The sequence below is a fragment of the Macrobrachium rosenbergii genome, chromosome 3 (assembly GCF_040412425.1).
Source record: "Macrobrachium rosenbergii isolate ZJJX-2024 chromosome 3, ASM4041242v1, whole genome shotgun sequence".
Lineage (NCBI taxonomy): Eukaryota > Metazoa > Arthropoda > Malacostraca > Decapoda > Palaemonidae > Macrobrachium > Macrobrachium rosenbergii.
The window spans coordinates 64,831,798-64,857,113 of NC_089743.1; the positions used below are offsets into that span (position 1 = coordinate 64,831,798).

The window sequence follows — 25,316 nt, forward strand, 5'->3', positions numbered from 1 at the left end:
CAGACTGACCATGATTTGTATTACAGCATTATTTTCATATGCCAAATTCTTCTCAGGAATCAAGGGGGGGGGGAACTAAATTGACAAAAAGCCTCGCGAAAAGTTTTATTCTTACGGAAGAGGAATGACTTGCGAAATAAAAAAAATAATAAAATATAAGATAAAGGCTGAAAGATATTTTTAGCTCATCAACAGTTGAAAGATTATTAGTGTAAACAAGTCCACTTAGCTGGTCCACTTTCTCACATCCTAATCTAACAAAGGTTTCATTTGACTCCAAAATCTTGAATTAACTTTAGTTTTTCATTCATTTCGCCTGGTTCTTGTTGGCGTCAATATTTGAAAAACATCATGCCTTTTTATAGAATGGCTCCAAAATGTACTCTTCATGATGTAAAAAGTAAAGAAAAACGCACCTTTAACCTTCCCATACTCATTCGCATATCACTATTTCTTTACAACCCTCCCCACCCCCAGCACAGAACGTTGAAAACGTTCTGCGTTAATATTTCAAAGACGTTGGAAATATATTAATAGATTTGCAATATCCATATTTTCTGGTTTTTAGTAGATTTTCCTACCACAAGTACCTACAAGAATGATTTCATATGTATACTAGGCGTATTTAAATACGATTCTCAAGCTAGGAACACCTTAAATAAAGCAAAACCACTGTTTTTCTCATTACCATCAAAATCTGCCCATTTTCCCTAAAATTCTCATAACATGAATGAGAGTTGTATCACTATTCGTAATGAGCAAGCATTCATGCTGAACAAAACGAGAGACATAAATGAGAAAAAGAAAAGAACAACTTAGATGGCTTGTTTAGATTACACTGGCTACAAGCCAGCACAGGCACTTGCCGTCAGTAAGTGTGGTTAAGACTTCACGGGTAAAAGAGGACACATGTGGACCTCAAGAATCAGATTAACCAAACAATCTCACCGTTCGACCTACTCCTCCCACCTCCCCCCCGCCTCTCTCTCTCTCTCTCTCCCATCGCCTCAAAACTTGAAATAAAAGCACAGAAAAAGAATAAGGTAGAACCGAACACAAAAAGAAGACACAAAAAGGGAGTTGTATGTTTAAAGAACACCAATAAAACAGCGAAAAATTAACAATAAATACCTAAAATTATATTTAGTCTATAACAAATACCTATGAATCAGCACATTGAACAACAAAACAATAAATAAAGGCAAGTCTGATTGTGTTTCCTTGAACCAAAGACCCCAAACAATAGACGCTGGGAAGCTAGGGTGCGGTGTACAGCACTGCCGAAGAGTTGGTAACAAAAGTCACATGGTGACTGAGGACGAAAGGCAAAGTACGTGTGACAACCAGTACCCACAAAATAGTCACAAAATACTCCCAACCAATTAAGGTAGACGTAATTGAAAGGAGGTGACGATGAGCGCCAACAGCTGCCATAAGCGACTGAATAAACGATGTAGAATTAAAGACAGATTTAAAACGCTTGACTGACTGAATTGATCTCTAAATCCTAATTGACACATCCTATTGCCACTCAAATCCAGAATCACGGAAGAAGACAGATTAATCGAGGTTCATCAGTACTTGAGGTTAATCTGTACTCCATGCTACTCAATATCTCAGTATTGCTTTTTTTACTAGAACATGTATACTTCCTGAACATTTCAGTTCATCTCTTCCTCTATGTATGTATGTATGAATGTATGTGGATATATGTATATATATATATATATATATATATATATATATATATATATATATATATATATATATATATATATATATATATATATATATATATATATATATATATATATATATAATATCAACCCTGCTTAAAACCTCTTCCGGCCTTATTTTACCAGGAATGATATAAATGATTACGATTTACATTACGTAAACATTATGAGGCCATCATTGGGACCAATAAAAATAACAATGACCTCACCCTCATGAAAGGGATGAGGTTGGTAGTATAGCCAACCTCTGAATGTTGATGATGATGACATAAATAGGGGACTTCCCAAACCTTTGGGGATACACACTGTAGAGAATTCTTTTGGATTAGGAAAGACTGTCACCTGGTTAGCCACTGAATGTTTCTAAGCACTTGAGCAAAGTGGTTGGTCCCTTCTAAGGACATCTTACATCTAAACTCAAGGAAGGCGATTAGTTCTTTAGACACTGGTTTATGAACAAAATCAGCTCCAGAAGCTCCTGAAAGAATAACACCAACATTGTGTTTTCAGAGAGAAAGCACATTCATGACTTTCAAACACTAGGGAGCCCAATACAAGAAATTGTCAGAAAAAAATACAAAAAACTGATTATAAAATAGTGTAGCATCCAAGGTAAATGCAAAATATGTAGCTACCAAAAATTATCAAAACCCCTCACGCAAAGAAAAACGATAATTCGACCCACTACTCGTTCAACATGGCATCTGAATGATAATTCATGTGCTACATAGGAAGCTCACTAAGCTCTAATCTTATCTATGGTGAGACAGACCCTTTTGGATGATCCAAATTTGTGTATGCAAATTTCGGATACTCCAAGTTTATGCCTTATATGTATAAACTGTCGGGCACAGTTTTAAAATCCAGCTTTAGTATACTGTTTCTAATTTCTAGACATTCAACAAAGCAATGTGACTTCATTTCTTACAAACAAAATGTATTAAGGAGTTTTCAATTTTTATATTACAAGTGGACCCGGGTTCCACAATAGCATTCTGACCATAAACTAATTACAGTATCAAGAAATATTGGATGTCACAATGAAACAATGCAGCATTAGAGAAGAGAACGTCAGGAGAAGAAACTCCTTAATGCAATAAGACCTGTGCATTTCTGGCTGTCAAATCGTCAGGGCCAATTTCTAATCTTGATGGTAATCTATGTACAATACCAGGTAAACGCCTGATCAAGCAGTTTCATGGCTTTATCATGCATGTCGAAGTCTCAGGAACAGCCTTGATGTGTAAATTATTCGTAGACACACAAAGGTTTTCCCAGAAAAATTTATCCCAGTTATCATTATTTCCGTAGTGTCATAAAACATGTTTATAGTATTAGTTTTGAATCTCCCAATTCTTAACCATAGAAATCCTAGCTATTTATGATAGGACTGTCGGTAGATTTTTACCTCCTAGCAATTTTCTGCATCAAGATGAATGTTCACTTTTCTTAAGTTTAAGGAGGACAATACCACAACAACTACAATGAATAAGGGAACTCTCAAAAACACTGACACAATACTGTAATTGAATCAACAAAGGGTACAGACTGAGGAAGCAAAATAGAATAAAAAAATTAATAAACTATCCAACCAAAACTTTTCTAAAGTCACTCAAGACAACTGATCCTCTGCACTGAAGGATATTAAATGCAATCACTGTGCCTGTACACAAGCTGCTTGTTAAAACATAATCATGTCACTACACATCTTTTACTAAGAAATAAAGCAAGAAAAGTCAAATAACTTGAACACAAAGACAGCCAAACACGCACACACACAGTACATGCTGTAATATCTATGCAGTAAATGATATGAGGTGGAATTTTGTTTTTACAGTTCAACTGTGGTAGTGGGGGTTGAGAGGCTAGGGACTGAACACTGGGCAAAAAGAAATTCTCCATAAGTATACTGAGACAGGGAGGTGGGGATTCAATGCTTTAATTTGGAGATGTTATTTAAAAAAAAAGCCTTGCAATAATGACAAAAAAGTACCTGTTTCAGCAATGTTTATCGAATACCTGTACTGTATTGGGAAAGAATGACACTTATTCGTAAGATATGTGGCCACTGGTAAAATACCTGAACTCAAAAAATATCTGATACCAGCCAAAAGAGGGACAACAATACAAGGGAAAACCACATTTCAAAAGTAATCACATTTTTTTATGAAAACAGCATAGCCTCTCTGTAAGTGTATTTAAATAACTACTGTGGTTTCAGAAATCTGCTGGAAATGAAATAAATAAAATGATGATGGCGATGCAGCAAAAATATTACGAGTTTACATGAGGATTTAGTTGTGGTGTGTACTATCATGTAAGTACTAACAAGCAAGAATCGACATCTGTTTACGAGTGGGATTGTCAACTTCTGATTGTTAGCTACATATTTAAATGAAAGATGCACTCAGCAGATGAATGAACCGCTGCTCTGTATCTAGATGAACCATTATTTCAAAGGGAAATTTAATCAATACTTGAGACCCAAGATGATGGATCATTGGAATTCTTAGCAAGGTCTCTATGTAGAATGGATAATGGATTTCAGAACCCTGAGTAGGCAATTTTTATTGTAAGAATACTGGTCAAGTATGAAATTTTTAAAGGAATAGACTTGGCTATAAACCAGGGAGCCTAGATGATGGAGCTCAGGAGGGCCTGAATGACAAATAACAGAATGGACAAACTGGATGAGAATGCCGATCTGATTATCAGAGTATGCATGAAGATGGCAGAAACATTTACTAAAGAAACAAAGAGCAATGGGGAAATGAAATGTTCATCAACACTACGATTTAATGGTCTTAAATAACACTTAGGGATCTATGATCTTGAGATGAGACAAGACTCTAACTGAGGTCAAGACAACTGTACAGATGATTTCCCTGGGGGTGAATGGTGAGACCTGGGTGAACATATGGGTAATGCCACTGGAATATATGACAAGAATGGGTGAACATATGGGTAATGCCACTGAAGCGTATGATGAGAATGGATGAACACATGGGTAATGCCAATGGTAATGGGGATCTTTCAGGCGACCTGAAGATGGCACCTACCCCTGGTCTTGGTAGTGACATATAAACCTTCTTCTCCGGCGGTTTACTCTCGGCCATGATCTGGTCGCTAATGTCCTTGGTCAGGCTCTTGACGTCCCCCACCAAATTTAGCCACATGTCCGCAAACACTGAGAAAACCATGGCAAGAGCAAGGATAAAAAACAAACGAACAAAAACACTCCATGTTTATAGCTGATATTCCTTCTTTTTTTTTTGAAAAAAAAGGAGGCATGTTTATATATGAAAACATAAGCCGATAATGAGAATAACAGATAAGGTAAAAAATAATGGGCCCTCATTTGTCTTCAGGGTATTATCATGAAGCATGATGCAGGAGCAATAATGCAGATGGGCAGGAGAAAATATAATTGTAAGTAAAAATCAGACCGAAATAAAACATGTTATGCTATCCATTAGCAGTATGGAATTGGTCATCAATAAGTTTACTCTCAAGAGAACAAGATGCTGTGGGTTTACCTTCCACATTCTCCTTGGCAATCTTGGAAGTGGGGTACAGGCAGAGAGTCTGCGCGGCTGTCACGACTTGAGGGCCATAGATCCTCAAGTTGATTTCCCCATATTTGGCAGCTACTTGTAAAGAGTCGGTTGTGGCTATGTGCCGTAATAATTTACACACCTGAAAATGAGTTACGCTTGTAAATCAAATCAACAATGACATCTTTAGGTTGAACAGTAGTGTGCTATGTATAATACTTTGAGTAAGAAAATTGTACCTATAGCGAGCATAATATATAACTAGAATGACTAAAATATAGAGTAAAAATTACACTAATACATAAAGATAAAAAGTAGCCTCACCTCTTGTATATGTTCTATGTGTTCTAAGAAGCGGTCTGCATATTCATCCAGCCTCTCCTGATCTGTGGCCAAACCGGCATTTTTTAGCGCACTGATCAACTCGCTTTCCTCGCAAGCTCCCCGAACGAGCTCTTCCGCCTAGGGAGACAATGATTTTCAGTAAAAATGGACTATTCATACAAGTTATAATTACATGAACTTCACTTTATGTCTACTGCATAATTTACTACCAAGAATCAAATGGATCACTTGGTCTTTTGTACATAGTACAGTAGGGATCATCATGTCAAGGTTAGCGAACCCACGCGGCAGCAAGGTTCGCTATTCTTTACAAGAAGATTATGGGGTTCGTTATTCTTTACATGGGAGCAATCGGGTTCGCTGTTCTAGACATGAACACTTCGGTACCAGACATTTGATCCCCCAGGGGCTAGTACTAAACAAGGCGAAATACATTTGACCCCTCAGGGGCTAGTACTAAACAAGGCGAAGCAGTGTAGATGACTCACTGTTTCGCCGTGTTTAGTACTAGCCCTCATGTGGAATTGGAGTTCGGTCCGGAAAGGGTTGGCCATTCTTTACATGGGGAGCATTGGGTTCGCTGTTCTTGGCATGAGATGTTGGGTTCGCTAATCTTGACATGATCCGAAAGTAGTTCATATGTATTTGAAGCAGTAGCGTGTAAACAAGATCGTTTTTCGTGAACAGACTAAGAAAATTTGCGAGGACAAATTGGAAAAAACTAACCTGTACTAGTGCTGTAGTTTGTAACTGGTGCTTCATGTCTCTCGTGGCTGCTAACATGGCATTGATAGCCGTTTCTAACTCATCGCCGGGGGAAGGCGGCTCTTTCTGTTCCTGGCAGAGAAGAAAATGGCATTAACACGTGGAAGATTGCAGTTCAGCAGTCTGAGGTAGACAGTGCCTCTTGCAGTAATCATCATCCTTCAACTAGATCTCCTATAAAAAAGGATCGAAACCTAATCGTGTCAGGTGGATGCTTGTTCTTATTTTCTCAAGATTCCTTGCAGTTATTGTTGGTGTGGTAGCTACATCAAGGGCCACTAAATTTGCACTTCTTTCATTTTCAATAAATTGCTGAAGGTCCACATTATCTTTAAATAAAGTTCTTTGAAATCGATCATAAAATAACAGCCAAGGTCATTTAAGTGAGAGGGTGTAAAAGGAAAGTCCCTTCTGTTATTCCGGGGTTACTCACATAAATTGTTATCTTTTCAAAGATGAATCGGACAAAACCACAGGAACTCTATGCCAGTTTCGTGTAAATGAGAAAAATAGGTCATTTTGGATAAGACAGACTTAGTTCTATTGTGCATCGGAATCTGGTGGCATTTTGCAATCATTGTATGAGGTTGAGTAAAAATTGTGGATCCTGCAAACTTTTGATGTTAAATCCAACCTCTGCTACAATTCCATCGCTGAGTTTTACTTTTTGAAATGAAGAATCATCTTGATCTGAAGTTCTTCACATTCTTGCCATCTTAATCATCCTAGCCTCAAGTTATTCCTATTCTACAAGACGGTCACCTACCCTCTATCCTTTCTTTCCTAAGGAAGTTTTGTGTGCCTCATTAACGATGTCTGTTTCAAACGCCTTGATCTCTCTTTTTACCAAACCCCTCCTCCACCTGATTTAGTGTGTCCTTTGCAACGTCTAACACACACATCAGTAATCTCTAATTCCCGTTTTATATTCTCTCAGAGTACGTGCATATTAATGCAGCTTTGGCCCGCTTCAAAGGTCGGTATTCAATTTCATTTGATATAAACAATCTAATTTTTTTGCTAAAGTCCCTCCCAAGCAATTGTTTTAGTATTTAAAGTTCTAATTATTCCACTACATTTCTTTCGATTTTGGTTGCCAAAGAACGCAGCACTAGTTGCTTAGTCATTATTTTATCCTCTTCCTTTAGTTAGAGATTTCCGTGACATTTCTCATCCAAAATTACAACAATAACATTATTTTACACAGCTCCTATTTTCAATTTCGTCTTTATTACTGTTTAATGTTTGTTTCGTAATTATTAGACAGGTAATCTAGTTTTATACAACTGTTACTCTAGTTTTCTATAATAACTTATTCTTATTTGGTATACTTTCTCTCCCCTTTCTACCTTTCAGTATCACTTCAGCAGATGTTCCTTTCAAAGATATGATAAAAGATACTTTCTCTGTCCCTCATCTTCCACGTAAGTTATTTTGATTTAAAATAACCGACTGAACATGTCAAAATACGACGGTTTTCTTTAAGTAAAAAAATCAGACCGAACGCGTCCAAATCGTTTTTTGATTACGAAAAAAAAAAAAATCCCACCTGCTCGCCTTCTCAACATCACCTGGGAAGAAAGTATTCGCCAACTGCTCGATCTATACCAGAAAATGGGATTCGGTGGAGTCACTTCTGGTACTTGAAGTTTATCTTGGAAAATCTAACCACTTTACTTGATGATTTCTGACTTAGTTTTACCAGATATGACTTTTGGCTTATTAGTTTTCTGAAAAGAAAAATGTTGTGCCAGCTTTGTCTGTCCGTCCGCACTTTTTCTGTCCGCCTTCAGATCTTTAGAGCCACTGAGGCTAGAGGGCTGCAAATTGGTATGTTGATCATCCACCATCCAATCATCAAACATACCAATGGTTACAGTTTCATGGTCCCCGCCGCTCACACATCATTATACCGAGACCAGCGAAAGATAGATCTATTTTCGGTGGTCTGGATTATACGATGTACAGAAAACTCGATTGCGCCGAAAAAACTTCGGCGCATTTGGTACTTGTTATGAATTACAGTTTCTTCGTTTGTAACCATTGCACAATTGGTCGAGGTACCCGGGTGTTAGGTGTCCATTTCAAAATACACAAAACACTTTTATGGTGTTTTTGCTAAAAAGGGTAGAAACAGGAAATGAATCCTAAAGTAAAACTATATGAAAAGGAACGGAAGAAAAGAGGGAGTTGGAACAAGCAGAAGAAGGAAGGGAATTACATTCATACCCTTTGATAATTTTCTTCATAAACCTAAGGATATAACCGATGGCACCAGCTTGCTTTGCCCACCGCAAAGGTATTTAGTAAATACTTGCATGTAACAGTTTCCCACCATCGTAAGTTTCTACCTTTCACTCTTACCTTTATGATGATGAGGGATTGAAATGAAAGAAATCATAACTATTAAGATATTCCTGGCAAAGATAACCATCAGGTAGCTGCTGACTATTAATGATATTTCAACTGAATTGTTCCTTAGAAGTCAAGACGCCGTGGTTGATAAAAAAAGCATGAGAGTGGTTTTAACGAGAGAGAGAGAGAGAGAGAGAGAGAGAGAGAGAGAGAGAGAGAGAGAGAGAGAGAGAGAGAGAGAGAGAGAGAGAAAGGTTATCAATGGCACACTCACCAGATTGACCCCGACTCGTAACAACTGGTTGAGCTCGAGGCGTATTCTGTCTGTGAGCAAAAGGATATTTTCCCTGTGTTCATGGCTGGTGTATGCAGAGTCGGTGAAGTCCTGCATTCTCTCGCATATGGTATCTAAGGCCTGTGGGAAGAGAAGAAAGCCAAGATTAACACACCGAATCATTACATACTAAATTATCAGAGGAAACATTGATTAAGTTGTAGCTTTTTTCCCAATGGACAAAAACCAGAAAATGTTACTAGATATTTATGGAGGAAGAAATAGTCACAGAGAAATATTTTCATCAGCAACAATTGCAATAACGTTTAAGCTTAGGGTATGGGTCGTAAAAAAAAGCCCTACAATTACCCAAGTTCAAGAAAACTGCTGAAATAATGTTAGTCACTTCGGAGTAACCAAACTTCGTAAAAGTATAGAATACGTAAGCAACATAAATATTTGTTATGCAAATTAAACCTACAAAAGCCTCAAAAATGTAGAACTAAAAAAAATGAGCCTGATGAAATAGGATAGATGAGTCCAGTGCATATAAAATGATTTCCTTCATGACCTTCTTGTGTGAGATTTAGCAAGCGACTTCACAAATGAAAAATATTTTTGTCATAAGATGTACGGTCCAATGAACTTATTCATAAAAAAAAATTGATGAGTGAAAATTATTGTTTATGTTAATCAAAACAGGAAAAGTCTTCCAACACGAATATTTCATCTCGCAGAATCTTATATATCATAAAGTGGTCCCATTATGAGATTGACAGCTCATGTAGGCTAATCAAAGAGAAGGGTGCTTTCCCCAGTGCTAATGTCTTCAACTGGCGCAAGTCTACATTGGCCACTACCCACTGAGGCTGAAAGTGTTATATCGGGAACTTCAAAAGATGAGATGTGAATAATTCATATTGAAATTTGTTGCAAATATGAATGTAAATCCGATGTAAATTGAAATTCTTATTTAGCGTCTAAACTTTGGAATATAAATATCAAATATAAAAGCAATACACATAAAGGATATTTGCCCGCTGAGGGCAGTAGCACCTCAGACTATTTTAAGGTAAACATGGAACACAAAAAATTGCTTCTGACAGTGTTATAAAAATAAATGATATACGACTAAATTATGAGAATAACAATAAAACGCAAGAGAGAGAGAGAGAGAGAGAGAGAGAGAGAGAGAGAGAGAGAGAGAGAGAGATGCAAAGTACTGTACCTGACACAGACGATCTCTAACAGCAGGGCCACATAAAGTCATCCGGGTCATTTCCACCGAATCCTCCAAGTGCCGTAGTGCCCCATACATAGTGTGGTTGGCATCCCAGTCCTCCTGCCAGAAGTATATTGTTAGCTGAAGATGATAATTGTCAGCAAATTTAACTTGAAATCGAAACTGTGACCCTTAAACAAGTAAAGGCACATCTTCCTTTAAGTAAATATTGCATCAAATGAAAAGACTGAGGAGAGATTTTCCTTGAAGTTGATATCAAACCAAAACATGTAGAGACATATATTATTCTTTAAATAAATACTGTATCAGATAAATTTGTGATGCACAATATATTTCTGTTGACATAAATATTTAATGTTTACAACTTTACAAGTCATCAAAGAAGCATTATTAACAGTCAAGTGCCCTGAAACACTACCTTAAAAGACATAAGTCAAAGATAAATCTGTATTAAAAACGGCGTTGAATGCCACATACACACTACGATGTACACTTTATTTACAGAACATATGTGAATTTGCCTGGCCAACATTAAAAGTATACCATTTAAAATAAGCATTCAAGTAATTCATCATAATTCTCTTTTAAAATGAGTTCTTATGTGCTTGTAGATCTATGCATATGAAACAAGCCTGGTATACATAAAAAGGCTATATATTTTCTTGCATTAATAATAGTAGTCTGCACCGACCTGTCTCGCCCTAATGGTACCGGGGGACTCGGCAGGGCTTTGACCATTGACCCTAGGTTCCCCCTGGGCATTGACTGAGTCCAGGACACCGTCTTTCACCACGTAATGGATGAGATCCATGGCTCTACGCATCTGGCAGAACACCGTGTCTCTGTTCTCGCGAGACGTTAAGCACTCGGGGTGACGTAAACACACCTGGAAATATATATGAGAGATCAGTACACCTGGAAGGATACATGGGAGATCAGTACACCTGGAAGGATACATGGGAGATCAGTACACCTGAAAGGATACATGGAAGATAAGCACACCCTGAAAAGGACACACGGGAGATCAACATATCTGAAAGGATACATGGTAGATCAGTGGAACTGAAAGGATACATGGGAAATCAATACATCTGAAAGGATACATGGGAGATAGCACACCTGCAGCAGGTGCAAAAACAAAGTAGTAGAGAAGACCGTACGGGTAACATATGAGAGAGAGAGAGAGAGAGAGAGAGAGAGAGAGAGAGAGAGAGAGAGAGAGAGAGAGAGAGAGAGAGAGAGAGTAAACCACTGCCAAAACATTTATATGAAAATATCAAATACGTGGAAAGCAATATTTCTTATAGGCTGATGAAAACATTGCCAATTCAAGGCAGAGTCAGGTACCTGTTACCAAAAAGACATTCGTTCGCCTTTCCCCTCCCTAAATAAAGGATGAAAACTTTCCAATGCAAATGAAGTGGCATCTCATCTCTTCGTTTAATCGCGGGTTTCGGATTACGGAGGGTCCAGGAAACAGAGAGAGAGAGAGAGAGAGAGAGAGAGAGAGAGAGAGAGAGAGAGAGAGAGAGAGAATCTCTTGGTATCATCATCTCCAAAGAAGAAGGGGGAAAAAATCTCTGCTTATTAATTGGTCTTAAAGTTGATGAATCGATGCTACTGCCACTTCGCCACAAACTTCACCAACTTCCCTACCTGGATGAGTAACTTGGGTACTGAGATGAAGTTTTACTGGTCGGCACAGAAGTTCAAGGAAGATGCAATGCATTACTACCCTAATGCAATTCTTCTTGTATTTTGATAATTAACTTACATTTTTCTTTATTTATGTATTGATTTGTTAATTTATCTGCTTTTCTAATAACTTATCTCTTCTTTCTCTATTTCCCATGACCTTCTGTTACTCCTTTCAAATGAACACCATATTATTTAGAAGTTTGAACTGCAAGTCAATGGCCGCTGTGGGCTTGTTGCATATGAATAGGGTTCATCTTCTGAATAATAATAATGATAATAATACAAAAGGTGTAGAAGTTCAGGATGTTCAGATATCTCTCATGTACCGCTGTTCAGTCATGAGTCATTTTAGCTTCGAATCTCAATCACAACTGAGGTAGTTATAACTATTTTATAACCATTTCATCTAAATCCTATACATGACTCGAACTGTTTTGAATAAAAATACCCACGCTTTCAAAGCTCAGTTAAATCTATCTATAACTATTATACCTAAATCCGATACACGACTCTGATTTTTTGAATAAAAAATATAAATGTTTTTAGAGTTGAGTTCCAAAAGGTTTGCCGTGTACTGAGTGCCTAGAGTAATAACGAAAAAAAAAAACCGGGAAATTCATTAAATAAACAAAACAAAGGTTCGTAAAAATATGACCAGAGTAGTGTACTACTTGCATGATGTACCGTGTAAGACCCACCTTCAAACTGAAAACAGCAAAAATTATCGAGAAAACTTCAAATGAATGGGAGGGGTCTCTAAAAAAGGAACTTGTCCAGAGGAATACGTTATTATTTACGATGAAGAGAGAGAGAGAGAGAGAGAGAGAGAGAGAGAGAGAGAGAGAGAGAGAGAGAGAGAGAGAGAGAAGTTAACGGTATCTGTAAAACATCAGTGGGAACAACTGTAAGGACAACATGAGAGAGAGAGAGAGAGAGAGAGAGAGAGAGAGAGAGAGAGAGAGAGAGAGAGAGAGAGACAAACCCACCTTGGAAGCCGTGAGTAACATCATGGTTGAGCGATCGAGGACTTGTCTGGCGGCGGCCATCTGCGCCCTCCGCCTCTCGTCCTTCATGTCCGCCGCCCTGTCCCCAGTCAGGTGAGCAAGTTCGACCATTTCTGCTCCGAAGTGGCTGAAGGCCTTCACGAATTCGGTGAAGTTGGTGACGCTCTCCAGGCGCGATAGGCTGTGGGTCACCTGAGGGAATGAGGAAAGCAAAGGGTATTAATACCTGCAGTACAGTGTCAGAACAGACCAGCTTCACTGAGTACCGATTGAAAATTGTCAATAGCCACAGCATATATTATATGGGTCTTCTTCTGCAGGGTAAGTAAATTACAATAAAACATATATTTTTATGGTAGCAGGTCCCCATTTGTTTTTCTAATAATCTCTCAATCTTAGTTTAATTTCTTCTACCCATCAGCTCTGGAGACTCGCCATATACCAACGTAAGGGCATGTGTGGAAAACTGTCAGTATCCAGTGTTTAAAAAATACACTGTAAGGACCTTCTCCTATAGGCTATGCAAATTATAATAAAATAGCGAGCAGTGTAATTTCTTCTACCGTTCTGTTCTGGTGACACGCCATTTACCAATGCAAAGCCATCTGTGGAAAAATATCAGTATCCAGTGTTTCAAGAATATGCTATAGGGTTCTTCTGTAGTATGGGCAAATTAAAAAAAAAGAAGAGAGACTTATAAGGTACCAAATCCCCATTTGTTTTGTAATAATCTCCGAATCTTAAACAGTTTAATTTATTCTAGCTTTCTGCTCTGAAGACACCATATACCATAAGGCCATCTGTGGAAAAACCGATAGAGATAATTGTAGAGAACACTTCATGCAGTAACAATGAATTATTTACAGTCTACGCACGGACATTTAGTAAACACATAAGCTAAATTTTCTGGGTACACTTTATAAAATTCATCTTGTCAAAATGTATTCCAAGGGGAACGGGTAAAATGTCGAAAGCCCAGGTACTTTTTCCAGGTGCTTCGTCAGGAACGTTTATTACGAGGTAAGCCTCGTTCCAGCTACCGCCAGATTATGTGACGAGATGCTCAACCAAGTTGTTGAATATCTAGTTCTTATGATAATACTTTCTAATATTTGACATATTTAATAATGTGTTTCTTCTTATTAAACCCTCAAATTGCACTTCTTGTATCCAATAAAATGTCTTCATCGCCTAAGCCTTTTGAATCTTTATTTATGTAATTTCTGGCCTTTCCTGTGAGGTTGTGAATAATAATAATAATAATAATAATAATAATAATAATAAAAAACAAGGAAGCAAGACATATTTTATTCTCACAAGGATAATAATGGACAAGTAACATACTGACTAATGTTGTAGTTGACACAACCCTAATGACAACGCATCTTTGCTTTCAGAATATAAACCCGTGCATATATTAATGATGACGCCAATCGTACATTCACCATCAATAAGCATTAACACGTTCGCTATTACTGGATCGCCAAGCATCCATTGTCCCTCATCCAATATTTATGTAATATAATCAAATATATGCAGCAACTGATATGCATTTACCGTCGCTGAATTTCAGCGCTTTCACCGTTCACTAGACAAATTTGAATCCCGTTTCGTCAAATTTATGGAATCAGCTCTAACTAAACCTGCAAGTGTTTTTTTCTATTTATTTATGGTGTTTTACGTCCTTCCTAAATGTCTAAGGGTTCACCATTAATACAATATCATGGTCATCACGAAACAGAGACACAGCCACCTTCCTTTACACTTCTTTTCTTTTTCACCGTCAATAAGAACCACCTTCTGTTCAAAACATTATGCATCTGTTACTTCTGACTCATGATTGAACCTCCCAGATATCTCCAGTTTCTTAAAATAATCATTAGGCATTCTTAAGTTCAAATGATCAATTCCTACTCTTTTCACCTAGTCTAAATTTTCTTTCCTTTTTTATTCACTGGCAATGACATTACTCATATCGCATTTTTATTTATTTATTTATTAATTTGTTAATTTATTTCTTCTTTTTTAATAAATGATCTCTACTTTCTGTATTTCCCTTTATCCGCTGTTACTTCTTTCAAATGAACACCACAGTCTTTGGAACCTTGAATTTCAAGTCAATGGCACCTGTGGGCTTGTTCCTTGTGAATAGGGTTCATTTGAATAATAATAATAATAATAATAATAATAATAATAATAATAATAATAACGCATGTTCCCAGTTCCCTCCTTTCATCGACCTCTTTCAAATAGCCTCCTCCTTCATCTCTTCTCTCTATTTCTCATCTTATTCCACCTCATCGTCTCTTCCCAAGAATCTTCTCTCCTACAGACGAGAGCTCACTACAAGACGATCCAAGAGCCCTTCACCCGGGCTCTTGATTAAGGAACCGGTACAGGGCTACGTTCCTACCGGCTTCCTTCTGTTACCTTCGACTCCGTGGCAGGACTCTTCCGTCTGCTAACTACGACTAGGACTTCGTGTATCCTACATAGGATCTCTTAGGATAGGAAGAATTGTTTACGTCTTATAGGAGTACGTTATAATCAGGAGTAAAGGATTATGTTACTCAAGTACTAACATTATAATTACCTGAGTAATAATAATAATAATAATAATAATAATAATAATAATAATAATAATAATAATAAGTAGTAGTAGTAGTAGTAACAAACAAGTCATGATAAAACTAACCAAGTAATAATAATAATAATAATAATAATAATAATAATAATAATAATAATAATAATAACAATAACACAAAAAGTAATGTTAATAATCAAAACCAAATATACTAACACTGTGATCAGTAAAAACCTTCTTGGCAAATATTTCTAAAAACGATGAGAGAGAGAGAGAGAGAGAGAGAGAGAGAGAGAGAGAGAGAGAGAGAGAGAGAGAGAGAGAGAGAGAGAGAAAGGATGATGAAACACTTGATCGCCTTATCAAGCTTCCGAAAAAAGTTGCGCAATTATGTCCTGGCTGTTTCTTACAAAAGTAGGTCAAAGGTTAACAGAAGAGAGAGAGAGAGAGAGAGAGAGAGAGAGAGAGAGAGAGAGAGAGAGAGAGGAGAGAGAGAGAGAGAGAGAGAGAAGGAAGTATTGATTACAATGCAGCAGCAATTTTTGCGCAACGATGGAAATATGAACGACGGTATTCAGAAATGTGTACCAATTATTAGGTCAGTACCACCCAGCTAGATTTTTGCAATCTTGAATTGATGAACGAGTTGTTGAATTGACGAGATTCTTCAATTCAGCATGATGGAAATTCAAATGGATCAATATCTCATGGTACCACGTATTGCAATAATCAACTGTGATGGAGGAAAGCAGTTTCACGGTGGGGTAACGTGTTGAGCCAAAACAATTTGTGCTATATTTACGCCAATAAACATTGCAGGTAGAATGAAAAAAAAACTTGCAAAAAGGGGAGAGTAAATGGATTATCATATTTTCTTTATTTCCATTCGGATAAAAAAGGTGTAAGGAATTATTTAAGTTATTCACATACACTGAAAAACAAACAAGCAAACTTAATGCAAGTACACAGGCGCCATAAACGCGTACGTCAAATCTTGCTGTCAGCCAATAACACCTACTTCCAAAATAAGAATTCTCTGCGTTCCTCTGTGTTTTATAAATGTTTTTTTTTTTTACTGAAAGATTTTGATTTCTCTTACAATGACCGGGATCGATTTGGAAAGCCATGTACATCGTGTTTTATACATATATATAAATATATATATATATATAATATATATAAATATATACATATATATAATATATACAGTATATACATATATATATATATATATATATATATATATATATATATATATATATATATATATATATATATATATATATATAATGCATTCGTGAATATTTTAAGAACCATTCACCTTGTTATTTACTCACGTGACTGCTTCATGAAACAATACGTTTTAATTGCAATATTGCCTTATCATGGAACTTTTTTAATGAATACTTATATAAAGTCTTTACTTTATTAGGAATAAAGTCTTCACTTTATTAGGAAACCTCCAAGGAAACGGTGCCTAATAAATATAGTCTGTTTTTGCTTTAGAGAAAAACTTTCCTCTTTTTCAACATTGTAAAATATCCTAACAGACATTTTTCAGTAAAATAATCTTTCAGAAATTAACTCCCCTTTCAACAGTAGGAAACGATAAAATGCAAAACTTCCAGATGTGATAAAAAACGTTTTCTGTAATTCCAAAAAAAAATATTCAATGTAACCTTTGTTTTCAAAGATACAATTTTTTATGTAACGCGGAAAACTATTCAATGTACCCTTTCTTCTAAAAAAATACAATTGTTTAAACGTTTCCTGTAATGCCAAATAATTACTGAATGTAACCCTGTCCTCAAGAATATAATTACCGCAAACGTTCTCTGTAATGCAAAAAAAAAAGTATTTAATAAAACGATATTCTGAATACAGTAATACGATTTTTCAGTAGTGAGAAAAAACCATTCATTATAACCATTGTTCTCAAAAAATTAAATTACCGTAAATGTTCTCTGTAACGCGAAAAAGACCATTCACGGTAACCTTTTGTTCTTACAAATTACTACAAACGCTCCCTGTAGTACACTGGAAACGAACTGACACTAAAACAATCACCATTAACCCTACAGCTTCTGAAACTGAGCCACCACCATACCAGAGGTGAATAAAACTTAACGCTAGGCCCCTGTGATGTCATAAAAGTTTATGGCTGACATAACACAGAGCAGAGACTTTGGGAAATCAGCTCCCATTCCAGCCCTACCCGGAATATGTCGATATTCTCTGGATCATCTGAATGAAAGTGGAATCATTTCACTGCTGATGGAGCCATGACATGAGTTATGACTTTTAAAATCCTACTAAAAAATTCTGTCATAATTTCTGTGACATTTGGGCCCCTCTGAGAACGCTGGGTCTGGTGACTGAATGATTGATATGTTGGCTTGCTTCGAGACTCAAACACACACACACACACACACACAGACACACAAACACACACACAGCCACTGTCGCCACAAAATCTGAGATGGTTTAATTTAAAACTGATGAAATAAAACATTAAAAAATAGAAAATCTCCCAGACTGTGATGAATACAATTGTCTTGTCTTCTTCTTCTTCTTCTTCTTCTTCTTCTTCTTCTTCTAATAATAATAATAATAATAATAATAATAATAATAATAATAATAATAATAATAATAATAATAATAATAAATGTAACATAAAAATGATTATGATAAATACAATGGCCCTCAGTCTACATATATTCCGAGGCCTATCTCAGGATACTGTGCTTCCTCTGTAACAAGAAACTTGTTAAATCAGTATAAAAGATACGCCATTTATGGAGGAGTGAATTGGTCTTAAAAGTAAATTTCGCATCAACAAAAAATAAAAAAAAAAGATTCATCAAACATGAACTGAGGATATCTATTATATACCATCAAAGAAATTAAAATCATCTCAGTATCTACACAATATTTTCCTATTTTTCGGTTTTTTTCGAGTCCTTTTTTTTATTTTTTCCCAAAATGATTGGCCATCACTTTAGGACCTATTGCGAAATTTCCCGGTATCCCGGTGGGATAGTCACCCACAGGGGTCAACTATCGAGAGAAATTCTTGGAGTGACAAAAAATGCAAAAAAAAGGGGGACATAACTGAATCGATTTAGAGAGCTCAGTCAGCAAGTTCTCATGTGTGGTGACTTTCTGAGTACATTGCGAAGGTCTGATATCAACGCAATCTTATGGAACGGAACTGTTACATAAAAAGTAACGTCACTTGAATATAACCAGATCAGAAGGAAAACAACTGCAATTTTTCAAATAAAGATAAAAAGACTCCTTTGATAGCAGCAGAATCTTACTTGATAATCACCTGTATAACCTTTACAAAAATATATTGTCATTTATGATGAATTCTCGTTCTCGCTGAGCATCAACAATAAATGCATGAAAAACTATCGAACATGATTTTTTTACTTATTTAATGACATTAATCAACAGAAACAGTTTCAGAGGAACAATTTTATCAGTATGATGCAAATGCATTCATCAATATAAAGGACATGTTGCGCACTGTATGAGTACCGAAAATGTCTGATATCCACAAGCATGACTTGAATCCCAGGGCAAAATGGAGTGAACACTTGTCAGATGATCTAATTCCTGTCAGACAATCTAATTACTATTTAAAACCAACCCAGAGAAAAGTTATCGCGCAAATGTTAAAATGCTAATGTGGAGTTCCTTTATCCATTTGTGTTTTCCACGAAGGAAGTCACTTGTCACTTTCCTCTCTTGATGTGACCTGACTTACTTTGGACACAGGTGCCCTTCGAAATATCTTTACAACAGAAGATGGAACGGACATACTGTCCAGTAAACAGGTGAACAGAACATATGAAGCAACTACAAATATATGAACAGACTGATGATATGTAAAATAACAATATCGAATATATAGAGAACCCAAAATCATAAAAATGTAAAAAGAATGAATAAATTTACTTAGATTTCTTACCCTGGAACGCAAGGACCATAACAGCAGAAGCATAGAAAATATAAATAAAAGGATACAAAAAAAAAAAACACACAAACATATTACAGTTAGACAGTGAAACAAATAAAATGAATTATATGATATAGAGAAAAATTATGAATTTTCATTCAGAAAAAAATCATGAAACACTGGAACTCACTTTAGTGTACTCTAACAAACCGTGAAAAACAACCACCGCTAAAAGAATCCCAAAGTTTAACAGAAGGGGAAAAAAATTAAAAATTGAAAAAAAAAAAGTCACCAGGAGGCCAAGGCGTTACATCCCCCACCAAGGAAAGATTTCACAAGTTGAACATCTTTAAGAGCAATCTGCTTCTCGTGACCTCTGTTCCGAATGACCTTCTGATGGTCAAAGTTCTGGGCCCCAAACAACAATAAAACGCTGATGTAGCGTTGTTTAAACACATCTGACCCTCAAGAGAACAATTCTACTCTCTAGGTTTCTTTTCAACAAGTAATCACTTTGGTACTCAAGGCGTAGGTGAACCTGGGTGTTAGATGAGGTATTTCTTTAGAACTGTTGGGACTCTTGGTTTTTATTTTAAAAAGTTAAATGACATAATGGACGCAGTAAACGTTTAACTAGTCAACTGAACGTTTATCTAGTTAATTTAATGTATATTGAAAGCAACAAGCTTTACTCTCATGTATTTTTAAAGAGGATAACAAACACCACCAGAAAATCAAGTAGAAGCCACAGACGCAACCAAACACTAAGACAGGCAGTAGCTCTGATGTAAAGAAAAAAAAAAAATGACAAGCTAAAAGGACAGTGACGACAGATGACTGACTGGAAAAATGAAACGGTAGGCCACCTGACTGAATATAAAGGAACTTAGAATGTACGAGGAAAAGTATAGCAAAAGTACAGTTCAGGAAGAGAGCTCTTAATGGGGAAACAAAGAAGTGTGACGAAAGGCACACGTGCTGGTGAAACGGTCGTTTCCACACAGCAGTTGTGTTGAAAGTTTGCGAGTGAAGAGGAAAGTGTGCGCGTGGTAAATATGGATTATGAAAAGGCATCTGATGGGATGAATGAAGGCATGGTGCGAGAATGTGTTAATGAATGGTGAAAGATAATCTGTTGAGGGTTGAGGAATTATTCTGCTGAATGTCAATGAATGAGAAGATAGACCGGGATTGAAAATGGAACACCCATAAATATGATGAAAGAGGTTCGCTGATTTGAGATCAGACTGCTCAAGCAAGAAGCATGCAGTTTCACTCAAGAGTTCATATGGAGAGAGAGAGAGAGAAAGAGAGAGAGAGAGAGAGAGAGAGAGAGAGAGAGAGAGAGAGAGAGAGAGAGAGCGAGCAGACAATTTGACATAAGAGGCTGACGGATTTGAAATCACAGTATGCAAACATGAAGTATACATTTTCACTCAGGGCTGTTATGGAGAGAGAGAGAGAGAGAGAGAGAGAGAGAGAGAGAGACAATTTGACATAAGAGGCTGACCTAAGAGACTTTGAAATCACAGTATGTCAAACAAGAAGTACGCAATTTCACTCAGGTTTGTTATGGAGAGAGAGAGAGAGAGAGAGAGAGAGAGAGAGAGAGAGAGAGAGAGAGAGAGAGCAATGTGACCTAAGAGGCTGACTGACTTGAAATTACAGTACGTCAACAAGAAGTACGCAATTTCACTCAGGCTTCTTATGAGAGAGAGAGAGAGAGAGAGAGAGAGAGAGAGAGAGAGAGAGAGAGAGAGAGAGAGAGAGAGAGAGAGAGAGTGTAGACCGGACAATGTTTGTAACTGATGAATGGATAGCCCGGTGACAAATGACAAGAGTGAGATGCAAATGGACAGACTCGTAGAACTGTGATGAATGTTATAAAATAAATGAAAATAAATTATCAAGGCTGAAAAGCTACCATGGATATGAAATGAGAAGTAAAGAGTTAGGAAGGTAGGCTACCCAGAGAGCTTAAACCACTGTGGCAAAATAACACGACGAGGACTGAGATGACTTTTGGATAAAAATCTTCGAGCTGAAGTAAATGTTTACAAAGTAGCAGTGGTTACAAATGACTCATTTCAAAGAAGTCAATGTTTACGGGGTTGAAGTGATTAAAACCGAGTTGATAATAGCCTGTCACTCAAACGGTACCGAGATGCATGAGAAACTTTAGATAAACGAGGCTGACTGGCTTGTCAGGTGTGTGTGTGTATGAGAGAGAGAGAGAGAGAGAGAGAGCAAGTGGGCCGATAACAATTTCAATTGTAAGAAATGGAACAGTCAAGTACACAGGAATAAGATAAAAATATAGCAAAATATTGTATGTATGTATGTAATATATATATATATATATATATATATATATATATATATATATATATATATATATATATATATATATATATATATATATATATATATATATATGAAACAATCTATATTCCACATAAAGTTCAACATTCTTGGAAATAAAAAATGGAGATATTACACATGATGAAAAGTACACGGACCTTAGAAGTCTGGGAAAGAGAGGATTTGAGTACACTGGAACCAAGCCAACATGTGGAAAATATAAAGTGAAAACAGTGTTGAGATATGAAGGTCGATAATTTATGATGACAATCTGGCGTAGTGGATTCTGGAAAGAATTACCTATTACTATCCTGAGGGACCCATTAAGTAATGCCGATGAATGGAGGAAAAGAGAAAGTAAATCTCGGCATAGTTAACCCAATATGCTTGCTCAAGTACCGTCGGAGTCATCCATGAAGAAAGACATCATAGTGATGTATATACGCTCTACAATGTCTTAATTTACATGACCGAAGATTCGAGATTGGTGAATATGCAAGACATCGGTAATAACAGCTGAAAAACGATCTTTATTCCTCAGTTCATTCTTTAAAATACTTAGAATTATCGATGCCATAGCTTGCTGCGTTAACATCTGTCACTTTTGTGTCAACTAAATAAATAAATAAAAAAAAGACTACGTTCATTAAACCCTTTACCATCACGCTTCATATCTTGACCAATCAACTTTTGAACCTCAAAGTATTAAAAACAAACAATAAGAACTCTCTCTCTGAATTTCAGAGCTCAAGGAAGTAAAATTGCCAATAAACCTACCTAGATGTGTTGAAAATAATTATCAGTCATAGAAGTTAGTGGAAATACACGCGCTAGATTAATAGACTTCTAATATATTCACAGGTAACCAAAGTCATGAACAAGGAAAGAAACAACTGAGCAGAAACAATTATAGTAATAAAGACAAAGCAATGGCACAATACATTCAGTGGTAAATATGGACAGCAGTAAAGTGGGTGAATCCTCGTTAAGCTAAAGTGAAGTGGGAATGAAATGTAAATTCACCGACATATAGCTCTACAGGACATGATGCAAGCATGTCCATACACACACACACACACACACACACACACATATATATATATATATATATATATATATATATATATATATATATATATATATATATATATATAATTTCAACCTTGGATGCAGGTAGCCTTACAAATGATTTGACGTTATCAATTATAAATATTTATGGAACCGTTCATCATAGCTTTTCTTTGTCTATTTACAAAGTATGCATTCTTACAACTAAGAATACCTATACACATTATCACAACTAAAACCAGTGTAACATTCTTGTGCTGACGGCTGAGGTAACGATACCGTTCGTGCGTAGAACATTCCCTTTCGCGGACTACAACCTTAGTGCTCATTGCAATTAGTGAAAAAAAGGAAAAAAACCTGAAATGAAAAAGATATTGTGAGATTGGCCCACCGGGTGACCAATAACAAGAACCGCTTGTGAAGTGAGAAGGTGTGAAATACGGTGGGGTGGAAATCTGGTAAGTGTTGGCAACCTGGTTGGTGGGTGAGAGTCAAGTCAGAACAATACCTGTAGCAAAACTTGGGACGATCTCGTCCACCCTGAGGCATCTTCCATCTCCAGGCATGTTGCCTTAAAAACAGAATAATATGATAAAAAACTGGTTGCACACTTTCACTCTTTTGTAAGTCTGATTATCTTAGAGTTTCTGGGATCCAGTGAACTTGGCGATATAATGTGAAATTATATATTTAAAATACGGTAAATAATACTATGTGTTGCACCTAAAGAATTTATAGCTTACTGAGATGTAATCTTAAGTCTTTACAGTTCAACTCACTGACTTACCACCCAAACCTTACTTTATAAATATTTCAGATATAATATAACTCTATGTGTGAAAGGTTAACTATTTCCATTAACACAGCTTTGATTCACTTGCAAAATAATTTCATATTTTTAGTTCATATGACACCAGACTTTTTGATAAACCACCTGTCATATCAGCCAAACGCCGCATCGCAAGGAACAATTTTATGTTGATTTCAAAACAATAAACAATTTCATAAAAGAATAAAATGTAAATCAGGAAAAAAAATTATATTTCTTGACAAGTGTAGCTTACACCATTTGACAGTCAAAATATAATCCTTGCTTTACTTTACGTGGCTTGAATTACAGTACTGCCACTGTTTTCTTATGTCTTCCGGAGGTATCAGAACAATCAAAGTTAAATTCGTAGCATGAGAGGAGTGTAACAGATTCTTAAATATTATGAAAACTGCAGCAAGACCTACAAAATACACATCTTGACCTACCTTGAAGAAACCTTGGTGTTGTATACCTGGCTATTTAAAGTTTCCATTCTTACTCAGCTTTGATTTCAATACAAGCCCGGAAAAGTATTTTTTAGGGTAATTTGCCGAATTGTTGTTTGGCCACCGAAAGGCAAGTCTCCTTTGTTACGAAAATGCATACGTAATTCTATATTTTGAATACTTACCGACAAATTCTTTATGTATAAGCAAACGTCTCAACTGTCTTTTTAGTTAATTGTTTGCATATTCATAATTATACAATGTTTATTCACATGTTTCTGTCAAAGGAAATGACGTTGATAATTAATTACGTCAAGGTGCAGGTAGGCAGAATTTCTATTTGAGAGAGAGAGAGAGAGAACTACGGGCTTTACCTTAAGAGAGAGTAGAAGGTAAAGGGAGTCGCGAAGATATCCCCGTCTTGGAGGGGGGAGGGGATTTTTCCTCACTTTTATTCCCCTGTGGAAACAAACTTCACAAAACTTCAAGAGAAACTAACAGCCAGGGAGATGAGAAGGAGAGAGGAGAAGATAAGGGTTGGGGAGGGAAAAGAGGTTGGGGAGGTTAGGGTGATGGACGCCATGGAAGGAGAGATGCAATAAAAACTTCTTTTTCTTTCCATTAGATTAAGTGGCCACAGGACCAGCCTCAATTCCCTTCTAAAGTCATAAAAACACACAAATAAAACATGGAACGAAGTCAAACTATCAGTCTATCTATTTATCTATCTATTCTATCTATCTGTATACATATGTATATATATACATATGCATACACACAACACACACACAAACATATATGTATATATATATATATATATATATATATATATATATATATATATATATATATATATATATATATATATATATATATATATATATATATATATATATAATCTTTTATAACACTATGGTGTTTCCCATAAAAAGAGGTAGTTTAAAGCAAAATACATCACAGCTGTAACTGCAAGGTACCTACTTTACTTGTTGAATTAGTGGATGATTCCATGTGCAGTAAAGTTCCACATCCTATTCCTTCACAGAAGGCTAAAAGGCAGCTGATCGAATCTCCCTTTACACACACAGCCATTTATCTCTACCCTGCA

General features: G+C 36.3%; 1 protein-coding gene across 16 annotated transcripts in view; it reads right to left on the reverse strand.

Moving 5' to 3' along the window:
• alpha-Catr (alpha-catenin related) overlaps positions 1 to 25,316 on the reverse strand; it is a 771,880-nt gene that overhangs the window by 12,101 nt on the left and 734,463 nt on the right. For 13 of the 16 annotated variants that reach the window (XR_010849226.1, XM_067081097.1, XM_067081080.1 and 10 more), the window contains 8 exons: positions 12,957 to 13,166; positions 10,964 to 11,158; positions 10,258 to 10,371; positions 9,030 to 9,170; positions 6,362 to 6,472; positions 5,615 to 5,752; positions 5,273 to 5,432; positions 4,796 to 4,923 (listed from right to left, as the gene is read on the reverse strand). Coding sequence is in view for 15 of the 16 variants with exons in the window: in XM_067081097.1 (XP_066937198.1) it covers positions 4,796 to 4,923; positions 5,273 to 5,432; positions 5,615 to 5,752; positions 6,362 to 6,472; positions 9,030 to 9,170; positions 10,258 to 10,371; positions 10,964 to 11,158; positions 12,957 to 13,166 (1,197 nt within the window). In the remaining variant the exon portion in view is untranslated. The remainder of the gene's footprint in view (positions 1 to 4,795; positions 4,924 to 5,272; positions 5,433 to 5,614; positions 5,753 to 6,361; positions 6,473 to 9,029; positions 9,171 to 10,257; positions 10,372 to 10,963; positions 11,159 to 12,956; positions 13,167 to 25,316) is intronic. The other 3 variants (XM_067081020.1, XM_067081002.1, XM_067081032.1) reach the window with 1 other exon arrangement.